Source organism: Tachyglossus aculeatus, chromosome 14 (genome assembly GCF_015852505.1).
Source record: "Tachyglossus aculeatus isolate mTacAcu1 chromosome 14, mTacAcu1.pri, whole genome shotgun sequence".
NCBI classification, from domain to species: Eukaryota; Metazoa; Chordata; class Mammalia; order Monotremata; family Tachyglossidae; genus Tachyglossus; species Tachyglossus aculeatus.
In genome coordinates this window covers 13,826,346-13,845,550 of record NC_052079.1, presented here as the reverse complement: position 1 = coordinate 13,845,550, position 19,205 = coordinate 13,826,346, and the positions used below count along the sequence as shown (strand labels likewise).

The 19,205-nt window shown below is 41.1% G+C and overlaps 1 protein-coding gene across 2 annotated transcripts in view; it reads left to right on the top strand.

The window, feature by feature from the left end:
- The window catches only part of BAZ1A (bromodomain adjacent to zinc finger domain 1A), a 95,936-nt gene that overhangs the window by 40,439 nt on the left and 36,292 nt on the right, over window positions 1-19,205 (top strand). For both annotated transcript variants that reach the window (XM_038756158.1, XM_038756157.1), the window contains exons 5-7: window positions 7,561-7,704; window positions 17,057-17,158; window positions 17,605-17,692. In XM_038756158.1, coding sequence (XP_038612086.1) covers window positions 7,561-7,704; window positions 17,057-17,158; window positions 17,605-17,692 — 334 coding nt within the window. The remainder of the gene's footprint in view (window positions 1-7,560; window positions 7,705-17,056; window positions 17,159-17,604; window positions 17,693-19,205) is intronic.

Sequence of the window (19,205 nt, the reverse complement as noted above, 5' to 3'; positions counted from 1 at the left end):
CTTACTGTGTGCAGAGCACTGTACTAAGCACTTGGAAGAGTACAGTACAACAGTTGGTAGGCACATTCTCTGCCCACCAGGAGCTTACGGTCTAGCAGAGGAGACATTAAAATAAATTAGGGATATGTTTCTAAGGGCTGTGGGCCTGAGGATGGAGTGAATAGCAAATGCTTAAAGGGTACAGATCCAAGTGCAGAGGTGAAGCAGAAGGAAGACAGAACAGAATGGCACCAATTTGTAGAGAAATTGTATCCAGTTTTCTTTAGAGTTTTTTTATTTTTTCATGGTATGTAAGTACTTACTATGTACCAGGTACTGTAATAATAATGATGGCGTTTGTTAAGCGCTAACTATGTGCCAAGCACTGTTCTAAGCGCTGGGAGGATACAAGGTAATCAGGTCCCACGTGGGGCTCACAGACTTAATCCCCATTTTACAGATGAGGTGACTGAGGCCCAGACAAGTTAAGTGACTTGCCCAAAGTCCCACAGCTGACAAGTGGTGGAGCCGGGATTACTAAGCGCTGGGGTAGATAGAGGCTAATTCAGTTGGATACAGCCCGTGTCCCACATGGGACTCACACCACTTTACGAATGAGGTAATTGAGGCACAGAGAAGTGAACTGATTTGCCCAGGGTCACACAGCAGACAAGTGGCAGAGCTGGGATTAGGACCCGGGCCCGTACCCTATCCCCTAAGGCCATGCTGTGTCTCTTGTGAAAAATGAAAAATGACCTTTGGCATCTTGAATAATTCCATAATAATTCCCCTTCTAGTGCTTTGTATACAGTAAGTGCTCAGTGAATACCACTGAATGAAATAGCAAGACAGGATCACTAGCATTCAGGTCCCGGAATGCAGTCAGTCCACTATTGTCGAAGTAATCGTGTCCCTTCTCAACTTCACTGGGCGGGATGTGAGGATTTGGGATGCCAGCAGGACACCCAAACAGGTGCCGTACTGTACCCAACCTCAAATGATAGGGTGTAGTCAGGAGAGGTTGGGAGATGGTAGCACTAACAGACCAGTCTGGCATATAGCAATTAGAAATTGGGTGACTCAGAGCAGCACCTCCGAGAAGATCGCACCAGATATCGGGGAGAAACATAAATGGCTTCAGACGCTGTGGGTAGTAATTGCAGCAGTCTAAGGGCAATCTTTAAGGGCATGTAATGTGCAAAGGATTTTGTCACACTTTAGTATCATCAACTACCCTCAAATAATTCAATTTGGGCAGGGACAAACTTGCCTGCAGCATCATCTTCTACCTTGAAATGTTTCCTCTGGAAGGACTGTGGAGTCAGTTAAGGTGACTGGGAGGGGTGTTTGTTCATAAGAAAAACGTGGGGGTGAATGCCTGGAGGGGGCAAGCTGTTTTTCTTTCTCCCATTTTTTATTAATGTAAGTAGCCCATCATCATCAATCGTATTTATTGAGCGCTTACTATGTGCAGAGCACTGTACTAAGTGCTTAGTAGGTCCTGCTAGATTGAAGTGTAAGGAGGTTTTTCTGGCTAGTTGCCTTTTCACCAGTGGAATGAAGCACACTTGCATAATAGGTTTAGTCTTTTTCAAACGATTTTACAGATTCATTTTTGAGACATTGAGGCACTCTGGAAGGTAGTGTTAATGTATACTTCTGGTTGTCTGCAGAAGTTCTTCATTCATTCATTCATTCAGTCGTATTTATTGAGCGCTTACTGTGTGCAGAGCACTGTACTAAGCGCTTGGGAGGTACAGATAGACTCCTTCAAGCACGAGTCCTAAATCAATCAGCTAGGAAAGGAAAAGAAATAACTGTCAGGTCTTCTGATATTCAGTTGTTCAGACTAAATTGCGTAGAAGAAAAAAAAGATTAAATGGCAGTTGTCTTATGTCACCCACAGGAATGTCTCTGTTGTTGTATTGTACTTTCCGAAGCACTTAGTACAGTGCTCTACACAAAGTAAGCACTTAATAAATGTGATTGAATAAATAAATGAATCAGTGGTTACAGATCTATGCTACCAATAGAACCCAGTACTCCTACTAATGTTTGCATTGTAATGTAAGTAGTGTTCATATTTTTACTGCTGCAACTCCATGTCCTTTTACATATTTGTTTTCATTTGTACATTTCTAGAGCAGGGATTGTGTCTCTCACAGTTACACAAACATATGAGAGCCTAATGGCTACCGGAGTTCTTTCTGTTTGTAAGATTCAATGTCCGCTAAATAAAATCTAGATTAAACCGTACAAATTCTACAAACACTGGGAAATCTTAAGAACAGAAGCTAATTTTAAGAGAGTTATGTTAGTCAACTGAAACCAAACTTGAATTTGTCTTGAAGGGTTTTCTTTAAGTGGTTTGCCCAACTTACCAGTATTTCAGGTTTGGTGCTTTGAAAATCTAATTTACGTAATCATTCAAGGTACAGAAGCACAGCAAGCCTTCAAACTGGGAATTAATATTTTCCTCAGAATACTTTAGTGACCATAAGCAGTGTTTGTTCTCCCTCACCCCGCCCGCCCGCCAGCTGTTCATTTTGGGGAGTCTTTTTTATAAATAATTCTCATAGTTTATTTTGAAAATCTTTGGAAAATTGATTATTGGACTGTGTATGAGCTACTGTTTGTTCTTGCAAAGACTTTGCCTTTTGAATCCTTTATAGCCTCCTATTTTCAGCTTTCTCTCCCTGTCTACCAGTGGAATGTGATTTTCCCCTGATTCTCTTTTTTGCGTAATATAACTAAAGAATTTTGATGCCCGTGATATTATGTACTAGATACATCTTCTTTTCCAACCTTCATTTTTGTCCGCTTGACCCTATCTAAGTGTATTCTATTCCTTGTTCTCTTTAGTGATTTGGTAACTACATACATTCTGAAGCTTTCTCTTTTCATCAATCAGTTGAGCATTTACTGTGTGCAGAACACTGTACTAAGCACTTGGGAGAGTACAATATGGCAGAGCTGGAAGACATGTTTCCTGCCCACAACAAGCTTTCAGTCTAGAGGAGACAGATGTCAGTATAAATAAATAAATTATGGATATGTATGTAGGTGCTGTTGGGCCGAGGGAGGGGTGAATAAAGGGAGCAAATCCGAGTGTCGGGGTGATGCAGAAGGGAGTGGGAGAAGAGGAAATGAGGGCTTAATCAGGGAAGGCATCTCATGGTATTTGAGTGCTTACTGTGTGCAGAGCACTGTGTTAAGCGCTTGGTGGAGTACAATACAACAGAGTTGGTAGACACGTTCCCTGCCCTCAGGAGTGCTTGGTTTAGCCAACAAGGCATCTTTTTACCCTTCTTGAACTGCCTGTGTAGTCCTCGGACCTTGCAGAACTCTTTTTAAAGTAGAATTCCTTGGACCCATTTTCCTGGCAGATTTTCTTTGGTATCTGTTGGTGTCCTAAGCCTGTTACCGTTTGCTCTTTTAGAGTTTATTTTCTTTATTTTGCCAACTTCTTTTCTCCCTCTAATGATCATTTCGTGATCACTACAACCATGATCTTTAGATTCTCAATTAATTAGGAAAGATCAAATCAAGAAGGGCAAATGCCTTGTTCTTTCTCTCCTGTCTGCACCAGAACATGGTCTCTGAAAACTTGTGATGATTTGTGGCCATTGAAAGGCTTTCCCAGAAGACAATTGGGTAATTTAAAATCTCCCAGCACTGTCAGATAGCAGATTTGGAGAACTGGCCACATAATGTCATCCCATCCTTTTCCCTTTTTGGAGTCTAATAGACCTTTACCCTTGTTCTCTTCATGAGAATCCTTGTTGGACAAGTCAACACCTTTCTTTCTCCCCTCCCCTCTCTTCCCTTTCATCTTTGCTGAACAACCAATAAGTATCCTTGCAGTTCAGCTTTTCAGTCCCACCATATCTTCTAATTCCATTTTCACCATACTGTGGTTCTGACTCTCAATTCTTTCTGCTGATTTTCCAACCTCCTTGTCTTTCCATCCAAATATTTTAAGTAACCATAAACAGAGCTTTTTGATTTCCTCCTTGTTATCTTGTCAACCACACTAGAATTTCTTTTGGAAATGAATGCCAATTTCACTTCTCTTTGAACTCAGCTTATCCCTTTAAAATCTTATTTAAAGCCCCTTGCTAGGTTAAGCAGTAGGTTCTGACACCTCTTTGGGAGAAGGATTGTGATCCAGTGCAGGAGGCTTTTTTTCTGAAGACCAAAGCTTCAGTTGTATGGACAGATTTTTTAATCTCCAAGATGTTTCTGTCCTTGCTGGAACTTTTCCTCTGTACTGGAAAGACTGACACCTGAAGTCCAACCTTCTTTGCCTCAAAAGCCCTGTCCTAATGCATTCTTGGTGATTTGAGACAGTATCATATTTTGTTTTATTCAACCCCTTTGGACTTTTTCACTCAATTTGTGGGCTACAGATTAGCCTTACTAATTTTTAAAAAATATTCACTAATGAAGTCAATAAACCCACTTAGGGCTGTACTTCCTGAACCAGAAGGAAAACTTTTTATGGGGCGGAGCCTCCTTCCTTGTGTGTTTTTGTTTGTTTTGTTTGTTTTTGTTTTTAAGTAATGAAAGGCACACCTATTCGTGATTAGAGCCCGACTAACTTTCAGTGAACCATATTTATTGAGTGTTTACTATGCACAGAGCACTGTACTAAGTGCTTGGGAGAGTACAATATAACAGAGTTGGGAGACACGTTCCCTTCCCACGACAAGCTTAAATCCCAAACTTCTCCCCATGTTACTCATTATGGACTGCTTGTCCATGAATTTATCTGAACTTCTTCACAGCTTCCTGAGGTATCAAATTATGTGCCACTTAAAGGTGTCCCTATATTTTTTAGAATGTTACACTTTCAATCATTAATAGATACCTCTGCCTTGTTGTTTTGGGACTTCCATAATTTTGTAAGTTTCAGTTGTATCCCATCCATTCAGTACTGTTAATTGAGCACCCGCTCCGAAGACAAAAAGACCTGTTCCCAACATCAAGTAATGTACAATCTAACAGAGGAGAGAGAAGTATATAGGTTGTATAAATGTAATGGGAGCACGAGAGAAAAGCTTGAACTGGTATTCAGAAAATTGAATAAATGAAGTACATAAATTGATGTATACAAAAATGCTGAGGGTGGGCTGTTGGGATGACATGACTGGGGATGGTGGAAAGAACCCCTCCTGGAGGAGCAGAGTTTTCAGGAGGACTTGAAGATGGGGAGGACTTTAGTCTGGAAGATTTGATGGGGAAAGGTGTCCCAGGAGAGTGGAGAGTGAGTTTAGGCAGTCTAACTTTAGACATTTTATGTTAAAACAAACTGTGCCTACATTTCGAAATCTATACTGTCTAAGTTTTAAAATTCAACAGTTTTGACTTTGCATCCCTAGCCTCCTTTATGACACTAGTCTCTAAATGGGAAAAGACTGGGATTTTTTCATTGCTAATTACTTTATCCCAAGCACTTAGGACAGTGCAATGCACACAGTAGGCATTCAGTAAGCTCCATTGATTGATTGATTGATTTGAACTTTCCCAATTTAGCTTTCTCTAATATGGATTTGGATCAAACTTGCAGTGTTCAGTTCTCACTGGGACAGGCCCAAGTGTTTTTTTTTTTTATTTAAATGATAAAACCCAAATGCCACGTTATTTTGAGGTACAAGGTGTAGGAGTTAATATTCAGTCCAAATCATTTATGCTGTGAGGAGGCTGGAATGTCCTAGAGCTTTGGAGCATGGGAGGAAAGCTGATCTGCTTATTGACCAAATGCACAAGAAGTGCAGGCTAGCAATCTGTGTTATCTTCTGCACACCAATGCTAGAGCACAACTTCAAGGTGCGGTTGTGTCTTTTCATGAGGATAAGGGGGACCATCTGTCCAGTTTTACATCAATCTAATTTTCAATTGGCCTGACTTCTAATTCTGATCCAGTGCCAACCACTTATGTTGGCTTTTAAATTTTTCAGTGCTGTGTGTCCCTCTGCCCTCCAGCTCTTGCTGCCTAGTCTGTGACTTAGAGTTGGTAAACGTACTGGAGCAAGTTGAGGAAAAACTTGCTGGATCACAGAAAAGCGGTCAAGAAGCACAGTAAGGTCATTCTGCAAAATGATGGCATCATATACTGCTTGCCCAGCTTAACATTTGATGACCTGTGTCTCCTTTCATAGATTGTGAATCTGAGGGACAGGGTCTGTGTATAATTCCCACCTGTATACTCTTTCCCAGTGCCCGGCACCTAGTATGGTGCTCTGCATACAGTAAGCACTCAATAAATACTATTTCCACTTATCCAGTATTCAGGAGGCACATTAATGGCCATTCTGATGGGGTGATGATGTTGCTTTGCAGCCTCCAAGACCCAAAGGGTTGGCCAACATAATTTTCTGCTTTGCATTCTATTTTTCTGAGAAGCAAGCTTTATATAATGGGATTTAAGTGCTTTTGGTGTGCAGTGTTCAGTTTGATACAATATAAGCAGATCAGATGTAGTCCCCATCCCTCATGGAGCTCACAGTCCGAGTGAGGGAGACCAGGTAAGAGTGTTTTCAAAATTTCTGGAAGGGAATCAAAATAATTTGGTACATGTTTCCCAACATGTAGATATAACACGTAGTGTTTTCTAATAATGGTAAATGTGTTTTGCCCCATTGGTGTTTTTTCATCTGAGTCATAATTTTGTGATGATGCATTAAAATGGGAAGATTAGATTAAATTAACCCCTAGTAACCAGTAGCATATATTCAGTATTGTATATTTTTCTTTCAATGTATTTTTACGTGGTTTGGTTATAAACTAAAGGGATATAGATGCCATAGAAACTAAATCAGTCATGAAGACTTGCTTAGCTGAGAATAAACTTTGTTGGGTTGCAAGAATTTGCTTTTTAAAAAGTACCATTGTGCACTGTATTTGGTTTGCAGTCCTGGTATTAAAGGAATGGATTGATTTGACTCTTAATGAGTGTGCCAGATGGAGACTTCAATATGAATCAGGAGATAAATGGGCCATTAAAGATTACATAGACAATGATCATGTTAGCCTAGATTACTTGCGGCATCAATTTTTTAATATAGGATGATCACTTGTTAATTTTAATTCTTTAGAAATTTTGTCTCCAGCCCCATTTTTATCTTAAGACTAAGAAATCCCTTAAACTGGAAATATAGGAATAACTGAGTTTAAAAATAACTATCATTTAGGTACTCCGGACTTAATTGTCCCTACTGTACACTTCAGAATTAACCAAATGGTAAATATTTGCTGAAGATCTTAACTCTTACATGTGTTGTACATAGTTTTTTCAGTTAAGTAGTTGATCAGGATTGTTCAAATGGGTAACATTTAGGTGAATTTGTTGCTTCATTCCTTTGCAATTTCTATCTGGTGCCAAAGAAGTATATATATATATATATATATATATATATATATACTGTATACTATATATATATATACATACACCACAAAATAACCCTTTGGTTGTTAAGCCAAATGAACACGTTTTAGGACCAAGAGTAATACATTAGCATAAATGTTGAACTTTGAATAACCATGGACTTTCTAGTTTTAAAATATGTTGTTTCTTCGCAGGTTTCAGTGTAAAATAATAGAAGTCATCTCGCCAGCTCAGCACAATGGGATCGCTAATGGCCACATCAACAATACCGATGATGATACCATTATCATCAGTGATAGCGATGACTCTGAAACTCACGACAGTGCTACACAAAATGGGTAATGAGATTTTTCTTTTTAACCAAGGCCAAAGCAGACGTACACTAGCTGGAAGTTTCACTGAGTACAGCTTTTAAACGTACTCCAGCAAATAGCTTGTCCTCTCATCTTGTTATTCTTTCTAGTTATTCTAGTTATTCTTTCCAGAGGTAGAGTCCAATCTTGACTACGTAGTGTTAGTCGCAAACTGTGGTGAAAGGGTGGTGATCAGTGGCAACTCTAGATAGCGTTTGGAGTGGACTCAGCTCAGGTTAGACGTTATCAGCTTGTGTGTCCTCTACAAACACCGGAGAGGTTCAGCATTGAACTGTGTTGAAGACATCGTGTGTATTGAGCAGCTTTTGGCTTTCAGGCTTGACTCTTATATGAAGGAGATGGGTAAAAGGAAGAGTGAAGGAGGAAGGGAAGAGGGGATGGGGTAGAACTAAAAAGTAGGTAAATCCTAAATTTCACTCGTGAAAGGGAAACACAGCTCCACCCAGAACGTGACAATTTTTGAATTGGAAATGTAACTGTGCTTTTAGGGGGATAGTGTTGGTGGCGGAAAGACTGCCTTATTATGCTATTATAGTTTTTATCGTATTCTCATTTGATCAACATTGATCTCAACTGGATCTTTCATCTCTTCTAGCCTGAGCTATGCTTTTTCCCTTATGATTTTGAGAAGCATTTCTAAAATGCTAACTTAATACACAGAAGTTTAATTTCTTTTGTTGGGGTCCCGCTTTGTTTCAAAGAGGTTAACTGTCTTGTCTTGATGTGGTGGTGGGAGGGAGATAGAGAATTACTTTTTTATGCACTCTATTCTAAACCATAAAGAAGATGTACTTTCCTGCTGTTTCTATACACAGTAAGACTTCCTGTAAATGGTAAAGAGGCATTTTGTCGCCTTTTTAGTTTTACTTACCTAGAAAAATGGTGATCATTAGTAGTGATTATTTTTACAACCTCATCTGATCTATTATTCATGCATACGCAATACTTATATTCTAAATAGTTACACGTATTCATAGTGGTATCATTTTGAAGTGCTCATTGGAGGAAGTGGAGGATGGTGGGGAAAGACCAAAGTCCTGCAAATCAAGCAATAATGTTAGTTGGCTTAATAATAATTAGGATGAGGAGATAATAATGACCAAACTTAAGAATTATTGAGCTTTGAGGTTGAAGATGTTAGAGAGAAGCCTGCACTCAAATCGTCAGAAGCAGACTGGGCCAAATCACTTGGGATGTTTTAGAATAACTTGTGTACACAACCTGTGTATCCGCCACTTTTCTGCCTTGTGACCTTGGGCAAGTCGTTTAATTTCTCCATGCCTAGTTACCTCATCTGTAAAATGGGGATTAAGATTGTGAGCCCCATATGGGAATGAACTGTGTCCAGCCTGATGAGCTTGTATCTTCCCCAGTCCTTTGTCAGTGCCTAGCTCATAGCAAGTGATTAACAAGTATCATTTAAAAGAAAACAAAATAAAAAAACCCCAAAACATTATGGTTACTGGCTAAGAATTCTGAAGGAACTTGGAGGGGAGGGACTCTTGCCCAAAGGGACACTGTGCCTGGTGGGTCATCCGTGAAATTCCTAATTATGAAAAGGGTTCCAGAGACAGTGCTAGAATTAATCATTGTTTGGCTTTTTTTTAGCCCATAGGAAAATGCAGCCTGCTGTGGGAAAACAGTGTGGCTTCCATAAGGGAAAATTGTGCCTTGCTAATCTGTTGGTGTCCTTTGAAAGTGAAAGCAGCATGTAGGTATAGAGAAATCGGTGGTTATCCGATTTATTTATTTATATTTTTCGATGGGCTTTTACAAAACTGAGTAATTGGAGAGAATCTTTTTTAAATCAAGAAATAGATAGGAAACAGAGGGTAGGGATAAGTAGGCACCCTGCAGATTGAGTCTCCAGAAATCAGTTCTGGGCCCAGTTTCCTTTGTTTGTTTTTTTTAACCAAGAAAACATTGTATTGATTGAGCACTTCCTATGTGCAGAGCACTGTACTAAACATTTGGGAGAGTCCAGTACAACAGAGGTACCCCATAGTGAGCTAACATCTTCATAAATACGTGGAAGAGGGAATGTGTAGTGAAAACTGTGTACTGAGCTTTTCTGGGTAGTGCCTTGCTGAGAAGGAGGGGATAATCAGTGGGAAGATCTTAAAGTTAAATGCGTGGGCCAAAAAGTGCTAAATGAGCTTCAGTGGGAGGTTGTAATTTTCATCCAAATTAGAATTCCGTGGTAAGCGCAGAGTTATCAGTCATGATTCAAAGGAAAGAAATCTCGGAATCATTGTTGACCAGTCTTTTGAATCACTGACTCACTGTGTGTCAGCACTGAGGCAAAAAGGTCAACTGAATCGGGAACATCAAGAATTGGGTAGGCCATTATATTAAACCACAGTAGGCCCTGTGATACTGTCAGTCAGTCAGTCAGTCAGTTGTATTTATTAAGTGCTTAGGAAGATGTGGGTATCCATAATACTTGGATGAGGGGGACACTCTTTGAAACTCAAAGGTAAATATGTGCAAAACTAAAGTATAACATCACAATACAGGTTGTAAGCACATGGAATTCATTACTCCAGTAGTCGTACTGGGCAGAGAGATCAGTAGGTTCAGGATGAGAAATGGCTGAGTTGTCCCATAATGGGCTACTAGTGGGGGAAAGTTACAGCCGATCCTAAGTGATGTGACCTTGATAATGCTTTGAAAGTGGGGAGAGTGGTGGTCTGGGTTTAATTCTTCAGTCAGATGCCGTTATTAATCAATCATTTAGCACCATGGATAACAGAATGCCTTATAGGAACATTAACTCCTTATCATGCCCTTGTGAGGGTGATAAAGATTATTTTTCATCATGTTACAGGGGCATAGTGCTTTAAATGACTTAGCTTCTCCAAGTACATTATTGACTTGTTTTTTTTTTTTAAAAAAAAACTATATCGATTTCTGGATTATTCTATAAACTTGGAAATGTATTATTCTCATACACAGTCTGCAGAGTAACAGTTGCAAAATTCAACGAAAAATTGATGTTTTGACCCCTCCTCTAGTTTTTACATACCTATCCGATTTAACAGATTTTTTTTTAAGTCTGAGTGGTAAGAAGCCATGCTATATGCCATGAAAATCAATGATCCCAACCGTCTAGTGTATTTTGAAGGGTAATTGCCTTATTTTCGGGCAAGAAGATATCAGTAAATAGTTTTAGCAGAAGTATTCCATTTGCGTAGCTCTCGATCACCACCTTTTAGGAGTCTGATCTGAGGTTCTGGCTGTAGTCCATTTTGCAAAACGTAGTGTGCCAGAAGCAAGGCTAGCATTTTATATTAAAACTACAACACATACGCAGCCATCTGTGCCTAAGGCTTAACCAGCTGGTGGTTTATTTGGGCACTGCCTTCCATTTCCTTAGAAAAAGAGGTTTGGCCACCTCATTATTTTGCGGGGCCTTAAAGGAAAACTCTTTGTAAAAAAGCTATTTGCATTTATAAACCAAAGGCACCAGAAGATAGCCCGATTCCTTCCACTTCTGAAGTGAGAATGATATTGGGGTTGTATTCATCAGAAAACTTGGGCCTGAAAGAGTATTAGGGCGTGCGGTCTGTTCTCCATAAGTACTGTAAAGGCATACCCATAATACAGCCACTTAATCCATCTGGAGTGCAAGTGGCTATATCAAGAGGTAAATTTTCTTTTAGGCTTATATGCAATTAATTAGGCTCCGTTCCAGAACCAGCCCTGACATGATGGCAAGTAAACAAAAATTGCACTGTAAATCCACCCCCTGTTCCTCACGGCTGTCCAGCCCCCAAATCCTCTTCCATTTTCCTACCCCTGCACTCCAGTTTTCTTGTTTATTTGAAGTCAGGGCACAGCACCTAAGTCCATTTTTCCCCCTCCTTCCTCCTCCTTTCCCACTCTTTCTGTTTCAAACAATCTTCCTGTCACCAGAGTCCCAGCTGGCCCATCCTGATGGCCAGACATTTAGGTTCTAGCCCTATTTCCCTACTCCAAGCAGCAGAGAGCCAACTACGTTTTTCATCACTTTCCTCTTGGATTGTTCTCCAGCAGGCTTCTGCCCAGTTCCAGGCTCACCACCTCTGTGATGTCTCGTCCTCAGCCCCGCTGTAGACAGAGACATCGTTGTAGAGCTGGAATCACCAATTCCCAAGCTTTTGGGCCTGGGAACAACCTTATATTCCTGCTATGCTTGTGGGCAGCTACTTTTTCCTTCAGAAGTGGTCCCAGGAGAACCTGTTCTTCAGCTGTTGACTATATTTCTCCTTACAAGCACCTTCTGGCAGTGGCTAATCTGGGGGAGGGGTTCCCAACTGAACCCTCATGTTCCATCGCTTACCCTGCTATATCTCAAGTGGGGGTTAGACCCCAGTCCCTTGAGTCACTGCCCGTTCTGCTTCTTTAATCACCTCATGAATAAACTGATGCATCCAGAGGATTGCAGCTTAGCCAGTGTTAGCTCACTGCTGTGGGCTGGTTTGTGGGGCAAGGACATTGCCTTGGAAAATCTTTTTTCCAGCGCATGTCAAGAAAGACTGCTAGTGACTCCAGTAGGGTCCACTAATCGCTTCCCAAAGTATGGAAGTCCAACCCCATTACAGCCAAGGCAATCAATGGTATTTATTGAATGCTAACCGAATGCAGAGCACTGTACCAAGTGCTTGGGAAAGCACAGTAGAAATGAGTTGGTGGACGTGATCTGTACCCACTCAGCCTTGAGCGGGGGGCAGGCGTTAACGGTAAATTACAGATAGGGGAAGTGGCAGAGTGTAACGACATGTATGTAAGTGTTGTGGGCTGAGTGAGTATCAAGTGCTTAAGGGGTAGACAGGAGACAGAAACTACAAGCTGCCACCCATTCCATCTCATTCCTGTAGCTCTGTAGCCCCAGAAGGCAAAGATGGAGGTGGACGGGGCTGGGTGGGGGTGGTGATTCCCTGGGCAGAGTCTGTTTTTAATAATAATAATTTAAAAAAACACTAAAATTGGTCAAGTCCATAGGACCCGTGTAATACAGGTGGTCACCCTCCTGGGTTAGTGGTGAGAGGAAATACAATTGAATGAATGAATTTCTCTGAAGGTAAGTCCAGCAACTGTGTCTCCTGCTGTCTTCCAGTCGTAGAACCCTGCCCTCCAGGCCTCTTGGGGCAGCCCCGGTTGCCAGGGCAACAGCAGAAAACAACTCCTATTCCTGGTGGCCCGCGGAAGGAGTGCTACCCTCCTTGGCTCGTCTCTGGCAGCGCCAATCCCGTTTCTTAGAAGGCAGGATATGGAGTTCGCTTGCTGTCCAGACAGAGAGAAAGAAGGAGGAAAAAACCGGTATTCAGCTAGTGCTTCTCCTCTTCCTACACTCTGTTTTGGGTCCTTGCTGGGCACAAGTGACTGAGGGGAGGAGTGGCAAGGCAGAGCTGTGGGGATGCCTAGGCTCATCTAGCTAAAAGGCAACTGTTTCTGTCGCCCCTGGTCCAGATTTCCAAGCAGAGGGTCCTCTACCCGCCAGGGTCCAACGGTAGTTGCTGCTTCGCAGGTGCCCCCTCTCAGAGTCCACTGTCGGATATATGACAACGTTCAGTGTTTAAATTCTCACCTGTTCTGTATTATGTAAAATTAAGTTGGTGAAAATCGGTAAATTTTATTCCTAACTGTTCGTAAAGCTCTCGGAGCAGTTGGCTCCCCTGTTCCATGGGGAGAAGGTCTAAGGTAAGTGTTCTCCTCCTCCCTCCAGCCCCAGCCCCCTGAGACCTTGCTCCATCTCTATTCGCCTCAGGGCTTTGCAGCCCCAAAAGACAGAAAAAGCAATCTGAGGAAGGGGCTGCAGCTGCTGGAGTTGAATCAATCAGTTGAACTGAGAGCTTAACGTATGTAGAGCACTGAACTATATAACAAGAGTTGGTAGACAGCAGCTTCCCTGCCCACAACGAGTTTACAGTCTAGAGTTGGTGGTGGTGGCAGTGAAATATTGGGAGAAAAATCATAAGGGATGCCCAGACAAGTGTGGAGACAGGGGAGGGAAATTGTGGGATCAACTAGAAAAAACAGGGCGGGCAGTGATGTGAAGTGGGGCTTACAAACTTGGCTGGCAAATTCCATATAGTGAAAATTTCCTTCCTGCCCATTAAACACTTGATACTCAAGCCCATTCCCAACACTTCAGCACTTATGGTCCCCCACCCTAATTTGTGAGCCCCTTTTGGGCAGCAAATGTGTCTACCAACTCTATTGTTCCCTCCCAAGCACCTATCACAGTGGTTGGCACACACTAAGTACACAATAAATACCATGGATTGATATGATTCATTATGCAGTTCAGTTCACCAGGTAGTTGGGGAACCGTGGTACCCCGGGTTGAGAGTGGTCTCTTTGTTTTTCTTTTATTCTTTAATATTTTATTTGGGTGTTCTTAATATTAGTTTTTATTAAGCCTGGCAGCTCCCTCTTTGTTCTTGTAATGCACAAAACTTTGGCAGCAGTCAGGATTGACAGTTTAAGGAGTCACAAACTACTAGGAGACATGGCTTGTTCGTATTGGCAATTCTCCATAATTTGGTGGTTCACGTAATTTTACAGCTGGTTATTTTGGCATACTAAATAAATTTTTCCATCTCAGGTTGTCATTTCAGCCGTTACAAGTTTTGCTTAGATATAACCGTAGTACACGGGCACACATTATATGCACAGTGTGGTCCTAATTGACTTTTTACTCACACACACATACATGTGCACACTCATCATATATGAGTTTCACACTCAGTGGTGTCTTTGAATATGACAGACAACTATATACATAAGTACGTGTCCGTATGATTCATATGTTTGTCTGCTACATGGACTTGCACGGTTTGTTAGAATGCTATTTCACACACAGATGACGCTCAGTCCTTTGGGTAGCTGATTTAGAGCTGTATAGTAGAAAATATGTCCCTGCTCAGACATTTAGGTTCTACCTAAATCTGTAAAATGTAGAAGAAAACGCTGCTCAACTTTTAGCCTTCATGGGGGACATTCAGAATCAATAGCCAAGTCTCATCGTTAAAAGTTCCTTTTGGCCTCAAGGCAGCCTCAGTGATTGTTCAGATGTTCTGGATTTGGATGTACAACCAACTCTTCTCTCATTAGTGAGAAAAATCCTAGAGATATACAGAAGTGCCAATCCCAATTAAATTTGAGAAAAGTGTTTTACCGTTCACAGCTCGACTCCCCACTCTCGCAGGAAGTGACCTACTACTGATGGGGACCTGACATATTTTAGCCACCTCGGGATGAATTGAGACTATTTTGAGGAGTCTTGACAAAACTCAGTACCCCTAAGTATTTAGGTAGTCCTAATAGAGTTAGGGGGACCCCCTATTCTAGACCCCTCAGCCGAGAAGCCCTTTGAGCTTCAAACTTGTGTTGAGTGAGGAGGAAACGACTTGGTAGCATAGGGGAAAATTCGTCCGTGGGCAAGCTAAGCAGGGAGATCCTGGACCCTCACAATAGGTGGCCAAATCTGAGACCGACACGTTCATCTCACAGACAAACAGGGACTAGCAGAGCATTAAGGAAAAAAAAAAGATTCTAGTAACTCTCCACTGCCGAAGGCAGGATAATCAACCAACTTCAAATTCATTCATTCAAGTACTTAGTACAGTGCCCTGCACACAGTATGTGCTCAATAAGTGTGATTGATTCGTGATGGAAAAGTACAATCCTTAAATTGATGCAGTGCCAAAGATAGGTGCCCCATTACAACCTATAACTACCCACTTTAACAGATTGGCTCCTGAACATGGAAAAATGAACTGATGGCTAAAACAGGAATGTTTGCAGGACCATCTTAAGCTTGGGTTTTGAGGAGAATCCCGTCCCTCTGGCAAGTGGATATATGCTCACTGTTGTCTTCAGTGCTTGAGCAAGTACAACAAAAATAGACGATGTAGTCCCTGTCCTCAAGGAACTTGCAATTGAACAGGCACAAATTGCTTTGTGAGTGGAAGGCGAGAGGTAGGCTAAGGAAAGAGGGATGGGGAACAGATAAATTCATAGACAGTACACATCAATCGGTATGTACAGAAGCACTGAGGTGCATGCTGGAGTCATGGGGTTGAGGCAGGGCATGCTTCCCGGAAGAGGTGGGATTTCTGGGGGTGTTGGCATGGGACTGTTTGGGAGTTTTGAAGGAGGAGGGAATTTTAGGCAAGGCCCCACACTGGGCCGGTTTCCTTGGGTACCCCCCAGCCCCACCCTCTCCGTAATGCCCGCTCTATATGTCTGCCCCAAGAACCATAGATTTTATTTAGGCAAAAATGCCTTCTGGTAAGTGGTTATGGGAAAGATACCTTGGCTTTTCTGGTTTCCTTTAATGTGAGTCTGGATTTAATTTACCTCTATCCTGCTTAATGAGGTCTGCTCACACTCACCCCTGCAGGGATTGCAACATGAGTAGATGATACATTGTTTCTGGAGAGGAACAATTCGCCCACCCCTAAGCATTAGAACAGCAGTTTTAGGGGAAATTCCTGTCAGAACAAGGGCTTTCATTATACGGTTTGGCTAGAGCATCAGTCGGGAACTGGACAGTGTTCATCCAAGCCTGTCTGGATATAGGACAGCACGGTGTCAGAAGTTGCTTGAATGTTTGCGTCAGGTGCCAAACACCGTGAATATTACAGTGTGAGTTTTCATTAATGCAAATATTGTGAAGTTACCCCTCCCTCCTCTCCACCCCCACCATCCCATGTCTTAGGAAAATTGGTTGCATAATGAGAGTAACTGGTTGTTTGAAACAATAAGAAGTAACTGATAAAACAGGTAAGTTGCTAGATATCTGCAGGTAGCTAACTGGTTCTGCTTTCCCCTGACCGTTAGTCTGGAAAAGGCCATATTTATTGTGTATTTACTGTGCTCTCCTTGGTCTGCATAGGGTTCAGATTCAGTGTGAGCAATATGAGAGCAAGATCCATTTTGAGTTCATCTCCAAAAACTCATATCCTCTGCAAACGTAAAAATGGAAGTAAAAACACATACATCTAATTCTCTTTCAGTAAACTGATACACAGGCATTCACTCATTCTGACTTCTATGCAAATCAATTTCTTACTTTTGGTGTTACGTACATTTGAATACTTAAAATATTAGTTATGCTTAAGATTAAATTTGCTTCCAAAAAAAGAAGTAGTCTATGCATTTTTGGCTTGAGGCCAGCGATAGTTGCTACTTCATGTCATTAAGACTGCTGGTGCCGATTCATCTCCTCCACCAATTAATATCTTCTATGAAAATTGGATTCTGAACTCCAAGTCAGTGAAGAATTGTAAACGTACTCAGGTCTAATTACTGTTTTTCTCATTTATAGGAAGAAAAACACCATAATTGATTCTTCATTGTTCAAATACAAAGTGCAACCTGTAAAAAAAGAAGTATATGAACCTGTGGTTGTTAAAGCATCTCAAATAAGGTAAAACTGGTACTTTAGATTAAGCTGAAATAACTGTCATTCTAAACATGACAAATGTGTTTTGTCAAAAAATCTCTTGCCATTAGACCGTAAAACTCTGTAAAAGAGTAGTAAAAGCATCAGGTCTTTTCTTTTGGAGTGGTATTCAGGTATTCATGTCTTCTGAAACTTGATTATTTTGATTTTTTGTTGGGCTGACCTTTGTACAAGTATAGTTGGCTTATCACATATGTAAAAGCCAAGTAAATATTGCATCATTTTAGCTGGGTCTTCAGATGATCGTGAAGAGGTACGACAGTTGGAATTGCAAGGAGACTCTGTCATGCTATAGCATACTTTTTCTGAAGCCCAACTTGTAAATGTACATTACTGACAGATTTTAAGTTGAACGCTCCGTTGGTGCTGACACGTCTTCTTCCTCTTTCTTCCCCCTCCTCCCATCGTAGCCGGCGGAAACATCTGTTTTCTCGTGATAGGCTTAAACTTTTTTTGAAGCAACACTGTGAACCACACGATGGAGTCATTAGAATTAAGGTAATCCAAACTGGTGAAATTGCTTTTTGGGGGAGGAAAAAAGAGAAATGGGTATTACTAAAATATTACTGAGTTTTGGTTTTTGGATTTGTTTAAATTAGCTATTCTCTTGTATGGACTATAGCACTTATTCTAATCAAATAGCAACTTCAAATTACTTCAGTGATTGGGTTTTTTTTTCATAGCATAATGATTTCTGGATACATAGCTGGAATATAATTTAGGGTTTGCATGTTATAAATGTTTGTTATTCTGTCACACCAAGTGAAATCCAGTACAATCCATTTGGGAACTTAACACTGTTTTGAACCATAATATTTTAAACAGCCAGAGAGAAACAAATACTATTCATACTTTCAGAAACACCGTGTTTTACATAAATGCTTTTAGTTTTTTTTTAAAAAACTCCTCGGAATTAGAAAGTTTGAGGCATTTTATAGATGTTGTAGAAAAATTAGCCCTTCAGTCAATCCACTGTTTAGTCTCTTTCCGTGTACCTTCTTTGCTTCTCTTCTGTAGAAGATGAAGGGGTATGGGGTGGAGTGGAGAAATGGCAATAACCATTAGGGAAAGACCTTTCCTGCTGTAGAAAAGTTAAATAGTGTGGAAGAGGAGATAGAAATGAATTACAGGGAAATGAGGAAACAGATCTTCTAGACTTTGAGCCCACTGTTGGGTAGGGATTGTCTCTATCTGTTGCCGAATTGTACTTTCCAAGCACTTAGTACAGTGCTCTGTACACAGTGAGCATTCAGTAAATGTGATTGAATTATTTCTTTGTCCTGCACTGAACGCCCAGCCACCTGGATGGATGTGTACATAAAACATTTGCGCAACCCGTCAAAACACTAGAACAGAATTCTGCATGAAACTCCTCTCTCTGACCCATTGCTCAAGGCTTTCCTCTGCCAGGGGTCTCCTCCTCCCCTCAAAAACACCAAACCACAACCTGACTCTCTTCCAGAGGGATTTCTCTCAAATTGTTCAATCCATCAATGGTATTTTTTGTGCACTTACTGTGGACAGAGCGTTGTACTTAGTGCTTGGGAGAGTCCAATGTAACAGTCAATCAGTCAATCAACAATTGGAGAGCACTGTACTAAGTGCTTGGGAGAGTGCAATATAACAGAGTTTGTGGACATGTTCCCTACCCACAACAGTCTTACAATCTAGTAGGTTCTGAGAGTATGCTGAGTATAGTAGGTGCTCAGTAAATGTTGTTGATGATCATTAAGGATAAGAACTTTACTGTACAAAAGACTCCCAAAGCTTCAGATTAATTCCTTCCTAAATGTGATGTCACCAATCAGTTTTGGGAGTTATTGTTAATTCATGAAAGGTTTTCCAATTTCCAACCTGATTTTCCTTGTGAGAGTAGTTGGGTGCTGGTAATCTCCCTATTTCGTGAAACAGGCAGATTTAGGCAAAGGTTAGGAAATGCATGAGGAAGATCAGATGGCAGTGTGACTAAGACATCACATTTTGGCTCCCTTTCAAGGTCTTATTCAGTTAC